Below are 14376 nucleotides of genomic sequence, written 5' to 3' on the forward strand. Positions count from 1 at the left end.
ACTGAAGTAGATTTGGCTTATTTGCCACCACCCAGATATGGAGAGGGCTCACGGCTGTAGCCCTCTCCAAACAGGGTGGGTGTTTGCTGCATAAAACACTTGCAGATGGTGTAAACTATTTAAATGCCCCTGCTAACACATCTGGAATTGGATCGTCGTGCCCCTCCCATTCCTTCCCCCGTGTGAGTTCATTGAAGGGGGGCAATCAGTTGCTATTACAGCTGGTAGTCAGGGCCGATTCTAGCATTTTTGCTGCCTGAAAATGCTGCCCCCTGCATGTTAGATTATGCTACCTCACACATTAGTAGTCAGTCAATGACACAGACATTAGTGACATCTAGTATCTAGTACCTTGCAGGCAACAATCTACTCTATCAGGAAGAGGACTTCTTTACGATTTCTCCCGGCCATGGTGTATCTCTACTGAATTCACAGTCAAATGTCTTCAGCTCCGTGCAGCACAACTCCACACGATGCCCCTAAAAAAGCCACAGTCACTTACAATATAATGTAGTGTGTTTTTAAATAGAAAACATGACTGAACACACTATTCCCACATAAAACATCCTTTATAAAGTCCCCCAAATTATTTATTGTATCTACAGCACCCACAATTATATTATTATTATATCTGCCAGACCCCCTGAACTACAGCACCCAACTAATTTATATACACAATCATTTTATTTATATTATTTATAACAGCCCATTTATACATACTCCCAAATTAAATGATATACAGTACTCCATATATGGCCACCCATTTTAATTAAAATCCAGCCTCTGTAGTAGTACACAGCCTCTCCCAGTAGAACACAGCCCCCCCACCCAGGTAGCACACAGCCTCCCCCTGTAATGCACAGCCTCCCCTAGTATACTCAACCTCCCCCAATATAAACAGCCCCCCTGTAATACACAGCCCCCCCAGTATACACAGCCTGCCTAGTAATACACAGCCTCCACCAGTATATACAACCCCCAGTATACACAGCCTTCCCATAATACACAGCCCCCCAGTAGTACACAGCCTCCCCGCAGTATACACAGCCCTCCCCAGTATAAATACCCTCCCTCCAATTTAAACAGCCTCCCCCCATTTGTAGTAAATACAGCTATAACACCCACAAAAGTAATAAACCTTCTACTTACCTCCAGCCTCAGTGCTCCCCACGCCTTTAAAGCGCCGATGTAATTGATTTTTCGTGTAGTATGGACTTGCCAGCGTTTGGCGAGTCTGTACTACTGACGGTGATCTTCCACCCCAAAAAGGTCCGCAATCTGCCACCTGAGGAGGGATAAAGCTGATGGGCCCTGCTGGGAGACCTGAGTGAAGTTGGCCCCCCCACCTTGTTCAAATCAAACAAAATTGGTGTCAAGCGTTTGTGCTATGTTTGTGCTGGTTTGTGCAGCAGAAATTTTTGTTTGTGCCGCCATAGTTTTCGAGATTTTAATGAAAGTTTCCAGAGGTCATCAGAGGTCAGCCACCCCCCCCCACCCCACATTGCCCAAATCCAACAAAACTGGTGCCGAACAATTCTGCTACATTTGTGCTGGTTTGTGCTGCGCAAATTTTTGTTTGTGCTGCTTTTGTTTTGAATATATGAACAAAAAAATAAAGTTCAAAAGTTCAAGCAGCCCCCCCACATTAACCGAATCAAACAAAACTGGTGTCAAACGTTTGTGCCGCTATAATTTTTAAGGTATGTTCAGGTGTTTGAGGTGTTTAGGATGTACTGGTAAAAAACAAACCTTGTGACAATTCCCTGGTTTGATCACCAGGGGGAGCTAGCAAACACATTGGGGGTCATTTACTAAGGGCCCGATTCACGTTTTCCCGACGTGTTACCCGAATATTTCCGATTTGCGCCTATTGCACCTGAATTGCCCCGGGATTTTGGCGCACGCGATCGGATTGTGGTGCATCAGCGCTAGCATGCACGCGACGGAAATCGGGGGGCGTGACAGAACGAAAACCCGACAGATTCGGAAAAAAACGCTGCATTTAAGACAAAAAATGTGTCGCGAAAATGACACTTACCTTCACCAGGTATAGGCCGGTGAATTTCAGGGCATTCCAGCGCGCCTCCGGGAAACTTCAGCGCAGCAGCGCCACCTGGTGGACGGCGGAGGAACTACCTTAGTGAATCCCGGCCGGACCCGAATCCAGAGCAGAGAACGCGCTGCTGGATCACGAACGGACCGGGTAAGTAAATCTGCCCCATTGTACTTTGGAAGAAATGAACTCTGATGACCTCTGCAAAAAAGTATGAATATATTAAAAATGATAGCGGCACAAACGAAAATTTTTGCTGCACAAACCAGCACAAACGTAGCACTAGTAGTTCAAAATTTTGTTTGATTTGAACAAAGTGGGGAGGCCAACTTCACTCAGGTTGCTGGGAGTCTATGCTACCCACCCAGGTCTGTCATTCAACCTAAAAGTGATAAAATAAACAAAAAATAATCATGAACATGTTAGGTTTCCCTGTGTCTCAAAAAGTCCAGATCTATCAAAATATAAAAACGGTTATTCCCGGCAGTGAACCCCGCAACTGAATATAACGCCCAAGTGTCTGAACAATACAGTCCGAAAAACACACATTCTGTTGATTCAACTCTCTGAAGCAGGGAAGACGCAAGGGTCTGTATGTGGGCTGCTGCTGTTGGCTGCAATCTTCTTTGGGTCAGTCTGAGCAAGGAGTTTTGCATAATATTTTACATTAAAATATTGCACATATTATTGCTGTGAATACATTTTGTCATTCCATCCGGGACCTTTCCAATGGCCAGCGTCCACGTACACCATCAACTATTTCCTACATCAAAGAACCCCATTGTTAGTCCCTGGATTCTGCCGACAAGGAGCGGCATCCATATTCATCCCGGTAATTTAACCCTGTGTGCTGGGTAATGTTCCTGCTTCTTCCTAAATGAGGTCAGTGCACGATTAGGAGTTCTTCTCCATCCTTACACAAGACATTGTAGAGCTCCATAGCAAAGCTCTGTGCAAAAAAGGGTAAAGGCTCTTGCGGAGCTCAATGGAAACTGCAGACATCTGTGTGCAGTGCCCCCTGGTGACAGCGAGAAAGGAACACACTCTTATACTGCCACTGAATGACACTGTGAACGGAAGACGCTAAAATAGATGAGTGCTGGGTCCTCTTTTAATTTCTTCAGAGATCAGCCCAATATACCGTATATCACAGATCAGAAGCCAAACCAGTTCCCTACACTGTACTGAAGAGATGCAAGCAGGTCCAAACAGTGCTGTCTACAGTTGGGAATCTGCTCCTTCTGTAATAGATGTTGTGTTTTGGTTTTAATCCGGCATAATGTCATTAGGATTTTTGAAATTCATATATCATGTTAAAAGGGTTGCCTTTACACACATGCATTTCAGATCCATCAGAGTCTGATCAGGGTGCGATCAGGGTTTGGTCAGTGAAAAACTGACATTTTTAAACAAACTTCAATCAATTTTCAGTGAGAGTTTGTTCAGTGTCTCAGTTTTTCATGCGTGTTTTCAGTGCAATTTCAATGCGTTTTTCACAATGCGTTGTTTCTGTTGGAATAGATATACTGGTTTGGCTTAATCCCACACCATATCTTTAGACCTCTTGTAGGTCATACTTGGTGCTAAGGGGGCGGCCTTTCAAGGTAGCAAAAGGAGGCATTGTTTTCCATTTAACACCTTGGAAAACTTATTTGCATACTTCACAGTCATAGCTGAGCAGATAAATCGTGGCAAATGATGAAATAATAATTTATTAACAAAGTCCAGTGGAGATTTTCATCAATATGCACAAAGAGATAGTGGTCAGACCTGAGAAGCATCTACCACCGAAAGCAGGAATGAGTAGGAATTTTAATTAAAAATAAGATTTATTGAATTGATAAAACTCACTTTACATAAGTCTGTACAGTTTCCTTCTCTATACTAAGAAGGCTGCTGACAGGTTCTCATTACAGGGAATATGCCAGCAAAGCTGCAGAAAGTGTTCTGTATTAGCCTGAAGATCGGTGTAACCACATGTATGTTGTTCATAATAGCAAACAGTGGCCTCATGTTTCTGTAGAAAAGTTATTTTAGTGCAGAGTTACACAATGTAAAATGTGTGGCAAGATTCGGACAGTGAATTGTTTAAAATTTTAAAGGAAATCTGCCATCATGATCTACCAGCATATTAAAACAGAGGCACTTAATTATAGATCTAGGCACTGTCACTGTGGCAATCCTGTTATATATCTTGTTATCCATGGCCTCCTTTTTTCTAAAATCAACGTTTACAATTATGTTAATGAGCCAGAAGGGCTCTGGGGGGTGTTTCCAGAGCCCATACATGCTGCAACTTCTGCTCTCTCAGTTCTCCCCCTCTCCCTGCTTGATAAAAATCTCACAGCAGAAGAAAAAGTTTTAGGACATTGGAAGGGGGAAGTGCTCAGTAAAGCCTCAGTTTACTCGATGTGCCCAGCAAGATGTCCAAGAAATTCCCCCTCAGTTGCTGCTCCCGCTGGAAATACTGCTTGGCAAAAGTCACATATTTGAGAGGTCAGTGCAACATCTGAGTTGACATCAAAGCGTTGGCCGAATGGACAGTCTTCTGACAGACAGCCTGGACTCCATGAAGACTGAAAAGAAAGGATTGACATAAATGTTAGAGATCTATAAGCATGTTATAGATAACCAAGATAGATATGAGATGGGCAGACATGTTTTATGTATGTATATATATACTACTCAAATAAAAGGAACACTAAAATACCACAACTTTCTTTCTCAATTCTTTATTAATTACATATTGGAGTGCGTTGATAGCAATAAAACATAAAACTGTTTTAAATGAATATCACATGGAGGTCTGGATTTGGAAATGTTACTCAAAATCAAAGTGAAAAATCACATTTCAGACTGATCCAACTTCAGTGGAAATGCCTAAAGACAAGAAAATGAGGTCCAGTAGTGTGTGGCCTCCAGGTGCCTGTATGACCTCCCTACACTACCTGGGCATGCACCTGATGAGGGATGTTCTCCTGAGGGATCTCCTCCCAGACCTGGATTAAAACATCAGTCAACTCCTGGACAGTCTGTGGATGGTAAAAGACATGGGGGCGGCTCACTTTTGTCAGACTTTGCACCGTTTTCGCGGTTGGACGGCTTTCACAGGTATTTAACCCCATAGCGCAATAAGACGTACCCTTACGTCTTACTGCGCATGGGGGAGTATGAAGAGGGCTCACGGGCTGAGCCCTCTTCATACTCACCGGGCATTTGCTTCATAATGAAGCAAACGCCCGTCGCTAATCCTTTATGCCGGCGGCATTAAAGAGCCGGCGGCGCGTGGGCGCCGCCATCTTGGCTCCGATCGTCACTCCCCGTGACGTCACCGGGGAGCGGCGATCCATTGCCATGACAGCGTGGGATCACACAAAGATCCGAGGCTGTCATGAACGAGGCTATCTATTACAATGTGCGATGTACACATTGTAATAGATGGTATGCAAAATCCCCATATACTGCCATACTGTAGTATGGCAGTATATGGTAGGATCAATCAGACAACCTAGGGTTAAAGTACCCTAGGGAGTCTGAAAAATAGTAAAAAAAATAAATAAAAAAAAGTAAAAAAAAAAAAATGATATTAAAAAAACATAAAAATTCAAATCACCCCCCTTTCCCTAGAACTGATATAAATATAAATAAACCGTAAAAATCATAAACACATTAGGTATCGCCGCGTCCGAAAATGCCCGATCTATCAAAATATAATAACCGTTTTTCACTGCGTTTAACCCCCTAGCGGAAAATAGCGCCCGAAGTCGCAAATGGCATTTTTTTACCATTTTGAAAAATAGAAAAAATTCTATAAAAAGTGATCAAAAGGTCGCACAGTCCTAAAAATAGAAGCATTGAAAACGTCATCAGAAGTCGCAAAAAATGACACCACTCACAGCTCCATACACCAAAGTATGAAAAAGTTATTAGCGCAAGAACACGGCAAAATGAAGAATTTTTTTTCTGTACAGGAGGTTTTAATTTTTGTAAATGTATGAAAACATTATAAAACCTATACAAATTTGGTATCCCCGTGATCGTATTGACCCAATGAATGAAATAGACCTGTCATTTGGGGCGCACAGTGAAAGCTGTAAAAACCAAGCCCACAAGAAATGGCGCAAATGTGTTTTTTCATCATTTTCACTGCATTTAGAATTTTTTTCCCACTTCCCAGTACACGGCATGGAATATTTAATACCATCACTATGAAGTGCAATTTGTTACGCAGAAAATAAGCCATCACAAAGCTCTGTACACGGAAAAATAAAAAAGTTATAAATTTTTGAAGGTGGGGAGTGAAAAATAAAAACGCAAAAACGAAAAAGGGCCTGGTCCTTAAGGGGTTAACAGGAGTTTGCGCTCACCTCCTCCTCCTCTCCCCGTACACTGCCGTTGCCCGCTACGGTACGGTACGGGCGGGCAACGGCAGTGTGAATATAGCCTTACATGCACCACGAAGAAGGTGAACTCCGGCGGACCTGAGTGGGGAAGCGACACATGCAGAATATCGGGCGCACGATCTTAGTGACAGCGGCATAGTGCATTATCGGCGGACAATGCACTTTCTGTGAACTCCAAGAAACAGATAAGTAAATGTGCCCCATGATGTTCCAGATGTGCAGGATTGGATTCAGGCCTGGGGCGGGTCAGGCGGGTTAGTCCATAGCAGGGGCGTTGCTAGGGTGGTAAAAGATCCGGGGCACGGGCCCCAATGCATGTGTATTGCACTTTCAGTAATGCCCCTCCTGCACATAACCCCCTCACATGTGGCTGTGCCAATAACAAGGTTACTTCTAGTATATACAGCTACAGACAACACAGGAGAAATCCCCATCACCACATCTTATGTTCCTCATTGTCCCTACATCTTTGTTCCCGGGCAGTGTTATCCTGCTGCCGCCCCTAACAATCTCCCCAAATACTGAAAGGCTGCGTCACACGTTTGTCTTGCATTTAAACAAAACCAGGAGCGTGTTACCCATCACATGTGTATTACTGGAAAATATATGTGATCAAACCAAGACCTGTGCTAGTGCCATGTGTGAACACGCCCCAAGAAATGTCCCCCACACAGCCCCCCAGTAAGTAATGTGCCTCACACAGCCCCCCAGTAAGTAATGTGCCTCACACAGCCCCCCAGTAAATAATGTGCCTCACACAGCCCCCCAGTAAGTAATGTGCCCACACAGACCCCCAGTAAGTAATGTGCCTCACACAGACCCCCAGTAAGTAATGTGCCTCACACACAGCCCCCCACTAAGTAATGTGCCTCACACAGCCCCCCAGTAAGTAATGAGCCTCACACAGTCCCCCAGTAAGTAATGTGCCTCACACACAGCCCCCAGTAAGTAATGTGCCTCACACACAGCCCCCCAGTAAGTAATGTGCCTCACACAGCCCCCCAGTAAGTAATGTGCCTCACACAGTCCCCCAGTAAGTAATGTGCCTCACACACAGCCCCCCAGTAAGTAATGTGTCCCACACAGCCCCCCAGTAAGTAATGTGCCTCACACAGTCCCCCAGTAAGTAATGTGTCCCACACAGCCCCCCCAGTAAGTAATGTGCCTCACAAAGCCCCCCAGTAAGTAATGTGCCTCACACAGCTCCCCAGTAAGTAATGTGCCTCACACACAGCCCCCCAATAAGTAATGTGCCCCCACACAGCCCCCCCAGTAAGTAATGTGCCTCACAAAGCCCCCCAGTAAGTAATGTGCCTCACACAGCTCCCCAGTAAGTAATGTGCCCACACAGCCCCCCAGTAAGTAATGTGCCTCACACAGCCCCCAGTAAGTAATGTGCCTCACAAAGCCCCCCAGTAAGTAATGTGCCTCACACAGCTCCCCAGTAAGTAATGTGCCTCACACACAGCCCCCCAATAAGTAATGTGCCCCCACACAGCCCCCCCAGTATGTAATGTGCCTCACAAAGCCCCCCAGTAAGTAATGTGCCTCACACAGCTCCCCAGTAAGTAATGTGCCCACACAGCCCCCCAGTAAGTAATGTGCCCACACAGTCCCCCAGTAAATAATGTGCCTCACACAGTCCCCCCAGTAAATAATGTGCCTCACACAGCCCCCCAGTAAATAATGTGCCTCACACAGTCCTCCCAGTAAATAATGTGCCTCACACAGCCCCCCAGTAAATAATGTGCCTCACACAGCCCCCAATAAGTAATGTGCCCCACACAGCCCCCAGGAAATAATGTGCCTCACACAGACCCCCAGTAAATAATGTGCCTCACACAGTCCCCCCAGTAAATAATGTGCCTCACACAGCCCCCCAGTAAATAATGTGCCTCACACAGCCCCCAATAAGTAATGTGCCCCACACAGCCCCCAGTAAATAATGTGCCTCACACAGTCCCCCCAGTAAATAATGTGCCTCACACAGTCCCCCAGTAAATAATGTGCCTCACACAGTCCCCAATAAGTAATGTGCCCCACACAGCCCCCAGGAAATAATGTGCCTCACACAGCCCCCCAGTAAATAATGTGCCTCACACAGTCCCCAATAAGTAATGTGCCCCACACAGCCCCCAGGAAATAATGTGCCTCACACAGCCCCCCAGTAAATAATGTGCCTCACACTGCCCTCCAATAAGTAATGTGCCTCACACAGCCCCCCAATAAGTAATGTGCCTCACACAACCCCCAGGAAATAATGTGCCTCACACAGCCCCCCAGTAATGTGCCTACACAGCCCCCCAGTAAATAATGTGCCTCACACAGCCAACCAGTAAATAATGTGCCTCACACAGTCCCCCCAGTTAATAATGTGCCTCACACAGCCCCCCAGGAAATAATGTGCCTCACACAGCCCCCCAGTAATGTGCCCACACAGCCCCCCAGTAAATAATGTGCCTCACATAGCCACCCAATAAATAATGTGCCTCACACAGCCCCCAGTAAATAATGTGCCTCACACAGTCCCCCCAGTAAATAATGTGCCTCACACAGCCCCCCAGTAAATAATGTGCCTCACACAGCCCCCTAGTAAAAATGTGCCTCACACAGTCCCACCAGTAAGTAATGTGCCTCACACAGCCCCCCCAGTAAATAATGTGCCTCACACAGTCCCCCCAGGAAATAATGTGCCTCACACAGCCCCCCAGTAAATAATGTGCCTCACACAGTCCCCCCAGTAAATAATGTGCCTCACACAGTCCCCCCCAGTAAATAATGTGCCTCACACAGCCCCCCAGGAAATAATGTGCCTCACACAGTCCCCCCAGTAAATAATGTGCCTCACACAGCCCCCCCAGTAAATAATGTGCCTCACACAGCCCCTCAGTAAATAATGTGCCTCACACAGCCCCCCAGGAAATAATGTGCCTCACACAGTCCCCCCAGTAAATAATGTGCCTCACACAGTCCCCCCAGTAAATAATGTGCCTCACACAGTCCCCCCAGTAAATAATGTGCCTCACACAGCCCCCCAGTAAATAATGTGCCTCACACAGCCCCCCCATAAGTAATGTCCTCACACAGCTTCCCAGTAAGTAATGTGCCTCTCACAGTCCCCCAGTAAATAATGTGCCTCACACAGCCCCCCAGTAAATAATGTGCCTCACACAGTCCCCCCAGTAAGTAATGTGCCCCACACAGCCCCCAGTAAGTAATGTGCCTCACACAGTCCCCCCAGTAAATAATGTGCCTCTCACAGTCCCCCAGTAAATAATGTGCCTCACACAGCCCCCCAGTAAATAATGTGCCTCACACAGTCCCCCCAGTAAGTAATGTGCCCCACACAGCCCCCAGTAAGTAATGTGCCTCACACAGTCCCCCCAGTAAATAATGTGCCTCACACAGTCCCCCAGTAAATAATGTGCCCCACACAGTCCCCCCAGTAAATAATGTGCCTCACACAGTCCCCCCAGTAAATAATGTGCCTCACACAGCCCCCCCAGTAAATAATGTGCCTCACACAGCCCCTCAGTAAATAATGTGCCTCACACAGCCCCCCAGGAAATAATGTGCCTCACACAGTCCCCCCAGTAAATAATGTGCCTCACACAGTCCCCCCAGTAAATAATGTGCCTCACACAGTCCCCCCAGTAAATAATGTGCCTCACACAGCCCCCCAGTAAATAATGTGCCTCACACAGCCCCCCCATAAGTAATGTCCTCACACAGCTTCCCAGTAAGTAATGTGCCTCTCACAGTCCCCCAGTAAATAATGTGCCTCACACAGCCCCCCAGTAAATAATGTGCCTCAAACAGTCCCCCCAGTAAGTAATGTGCCCCACACAGCCCCCAGTAAGTAATGTGCCTCACACAGTCCCCCCAGTAAATAATGTGCCTCACACAGTCCCCAGTAAATAATGTGCCCCACACAGTCCCCCCAGTAAATAATGTGCCTCACACAGTCCCCCCAGTAAATAATGTGCCTCACACAGCCCCCCAGTAAATAATGTGCCTCACACAGCCCCCAATAAGTAATGTGCCCCACACAGCCCCCAGGAAATAATGTGCCTCACACAGCCCCCCAGTAAATAATGTGCCTCACACTGCCCTCCAATAAGTAATGTGCCTCACACACAGCCCCCCACTAAGTAATGTGCCTCACACAGCCCCCCAGTAAGTAATGTGCCTCACACAGCCCCCCAGTAAATAATGTGCCTCACACAGCCCCCCAGTAAGTAATGTGCCTCACACAGTCCCCCCAGTAAATAATGTGCCTCACACAGCCCCCCAGTAAGTAATGTGCCTCACACAGTCCCCCCAGGAAATAATGTGCCTCACACAGCCCCCCTAGTAAATAATGTGCCTCACACAGCCCCCCTAGTAAATAATGTGCCTCACACAGCCCCCCAGTAAGTAATGTGCCTCACACAGCCCCCAGTAAATAATGTGCCTCACACAGCTCCCCAGGAAATAATGTGCCCACACAGCCCCCCCAGTAAGTAATGTGCCCACACACAGCCCCCCAGTAAATAATGTGCCTCACACAGTCCCCCCAGTAAATAATGTGTCCACACAGACCCCCCCAGTAAATTATGTGCCTCACACAGCCCCCCAGGAAATAATGTGCCTCACACAGTCCCCCCAGTAAATAATGTGCCTCACACAGTCCCCCCAGTAAATAATGTGCCTCACACAGCCCCCCAGTAAATAATGTGCCTCACACAGCCCCCCCATAAGTAATGTCCTCACACAGCTTCCCAGTAAGTAATGTGCCTCACACAGTCCCCCAGTAAATAATGTGCCTCAAACAGCCCCCCAGTAAATAATGTGCCTCACACAGTCCCCCCAGTAAGTAATGTGCTCCACACAGCCCCCAGTAAGTAATGTGCCTCACACAGTCCCCTCAGTAAATAATGTGCCTCACACAGTCCCCCAGTAAATAATGTGCCCCACACAGTCCCCCCAGTAAATAATGTGCCTCACACAGTCCCCCCAGTAAATAATGTGCCTCACACAGCCCCCCAGTAAATAATGTGCCTCACACAACCCCCCAGGAAATAATGTGCCTCACACAGTCCCCCCAGGAAATAATGTGCCTCACACAGCCCCCCAGGAAATAATGTGCCTCACACAGCCCCCAATAAGTAATGTGCCCCACACAGCCCCCAGGAAATAATGTTCCTCACACAGCCCCCAATAAGTAATGTGCCCCACACAGCCCCCAGGAAATAATGTGCCTCACACAGCCCCCCAGTAAATAATGTGCCTCACACTGCCCTCCAATAAGTAATGTGCCTCACACACAGCCCCCCACTAAGTAATGTGCCTCACACAGCCCCCCAGTAAGTAATGTGCCTCACACAGCCCCCCAGTAAATAATGTGCCTCACGCAGCCCCCCAGTAAGTAATGTGCCTCACACAGTCCCCCCAGTAAATAATGTGCCTCACACAGCCGCCCAGGAAATAATGTGCCTCACACAGTCCCCCCAGTAAATAATGTGCCTCACACAGCCCCCCTAGTAAATAATGTGCCTCACACAGCCCCCCAGTAAATAATGTGCCTCACACAGCTCCCCAGGAAATAATGTGCCCACACAGCCCCCCCAGTAAGTAATGTGCCCACACACAGCCCCCCAGTAAATAATGCGCCTCACACAGTCCCCCCAGTAATGTGCCCACACAGCCCCCCAGTAAATAATGTGCCTCACACAGCCCCCCTAGTAAATAATGTGCCTCACACAGCCCCCCAGTAAATAATGTGCCTCACACAGCTCCCCAGGAAATAATGTGCCCACACAGCCCCCCCAGTAAGTAATGTGCCCACACACAGCCCCCCAGCAAATAATGTGCCTCACACAGTCCCCCCAGTAATGTGCCCACACAGCCCCCCAGTAAATAATGCGCCTCACACAGTCCCCCCAGTAATGTGCCCACACAGCCCCCCAGTAAATAATGTGCCCACACAGCCCCCCAGTAAATAATGTGCCTTACACAGTCCCCCCAATAAATAATGTGCCTTACACAGTCCCCCCAGGAAATAATGTGCCTCACACAGTCCCCCCAGGAAATAATGTGCCTCACACAGCCCCCCAGGAAATAATGTGCCCCACAATGTTCTCCCTCTTCCCTAGTCCCTATCATGTTTCTCACCTCACAGATGCAGCTCTCTCTCTCTCTTTCTGTGCGCTGCTTTCCCCTGCAGGTCATGTGATCATGACATCATCACAGGTCCTTCAGCCTCTGGAACTCCCGGAGGTAAGGTCCTTGCAGGGGAAAGCAGCTGAGGACACAGATCGTGATGAGAACGAGAGGGAAGGAATCTCCCGGGCAGCGGGGCAGATGATCTGCTGACCCGAGGAGATTCGGGGCACTGGCCAAAAGATCCGGGGCACGAGCCCCGGATCTTTTGACCTAGCGACGCCCCTGGTCCATAGTCAATACCTTCCTCATACAGGAACTGCTGAGGCACTAGAGCCACATGAGGCCTAGCATTGTCATGCTTCAGAAGTAATCTAGGGACTACTGCAGCTGTATGTGGTCTCAATGGGGCACATTTACTTACCCCGGTCCCTGCGCAATCCCCCATCCGGAATGTCCGACTAGGATGAACTCTGCCGCGATTCACTAAGATCGTGCGCCTGATATCCTGCATGTGTCGCTCCCCGTTCAGGTCTGACGGAGTTCACCTTCTTCTTCTCGTGTATGTAAGTGCTTGGCTTGCCACACAATTCAAATGTTAAATCCTGCGCTCAGTCCGAATCCGTTGGATAGTCCGACGGCCACCCCCAATTTGTGTCTCATGAAACCTGGCACTAATGCGCCAAAATCCGATCACATGCGTCACAATACCCTTTTAAATGCGCCGCAAATTGGTAATCGTTGGAATATCTGATGTTTGTGCGGTCTGCGGACCCTTAGTAAAGGAACCCCAAGGTGTCCCATCCTGGGTGTGTAACCCTTCATAGAAATGCCTTCCCACACAGATAGACAGGTTGTGCTCAGACGACTCGATTTTCATCGCAAACCCTAGTTGACGCTGTTTAAAGGGAACCCGTCACCACTATTTTCACAAATACAGGTAGTGGCAGGTTCCTATAGAGCTCTAATAACTATCTGACACCCTGCTTGTAGCTAAAAATTATGCCCCTGAGATTCCCATATATTCAACTTTATAGTTTTATCTGGTAACTAAGCATGGCTACATGTAGTCCAGGTGGGCGTGGCCTCCTCGGGCTGAATCCAGCAGCTCCTCCCCATCCCTATCTCTGTATGCTGCTATAATGTCATGTGACCAGGGTGACATCATCGCAGGTCCTATAGCTTTTGTAGCATTAGGAACTGTACACTAAGCATATATGTCATGAAATCACAGCATATTTTATCACATGAAATCACAGCAGCCTGCATGGAGAGGAGTGGAAGTCCATGGAGGCTGCTGTGATGGTTTTATGTGGTCAGATATGTACATGGGGTATAGTTTTCATATTAAGTAGCTCAAGGACCTTTGATGATGTCACCCTGGTCACATGACATTAGGCAACGCCCCCGTGGACTCGCTCCAAAGCTGCATAGTTACCAGGCAAGATTATAACTCTGATTTTATGGGGATCTGAGGGGAACAATTTTTAGCTAAAAGCAGGGTGTCAGATAGTTACTAGAGCTCTATAGGAACCTGCCACTACCTGTATTTGTGAAAATAGTGGTGACGGGTTCCCTTTAAGGAACATCTGTCCAGTGAACCTTATCTTCATACTGAGGTAAGCACCTCCCTCTTTTTTCATATGGTCCAGTATATGTCACATGATAATGAGTATTTGATACATTTAAATTAACCTAACAGCGATACTGACCAATTGACCTGTTTTGTAACTGTGGCCATTCTTTATATTGATGGTTTGCATTTTTCATCATAAGATA

General features: G+C 47.3%; 1 protein-coding gene across 3 annotated transcripts in view; it reads right to left on the bottom strand.

The window, feature by feature from the left end:
• Nucleotides 1-3881: 3881 nt before the first annotated feature.
• The window catches only part of LOC140117746 (TRAF family member-associated NF-kappa-B activator-like), a 70597-nt gene continuing 60102 nt past the window's right edge, over nucleotides 3882-14376 (bottom strand). For all 3 annotated transcript variants that reach the window (XM_072134768.1, XM_072134766.1, XM_072134767.1), the window contains one exon: nucleotides 3882-4629. In XM_072134768.1, coding sequence (XP_071990869.1) covers nucleotides 4456-4629 — 174 coding nt within the window. In that variant the 3' untranslated portion in view covers nucleotides 3882-4455. The remainder of the gene's footprint in view (nucleotides 4630-14376) is intronic.

The sequence above is a fragment of the Engystomops pustulosus genome, chromosome 2, assembly GCF_040894005.1.
Source record: "Engystomops pustulosus chromosome 2, aEngPut4.maternal, whole genome shotgun sequence".
In the NCBI taxonomy this organism is placed as follows: domain Eukaryota; kingdom Metazoa; phylum Chordata; class Amphibia; order Anura; family Leptodactylidae; genus Engystomops; species Engystomops pustulosus.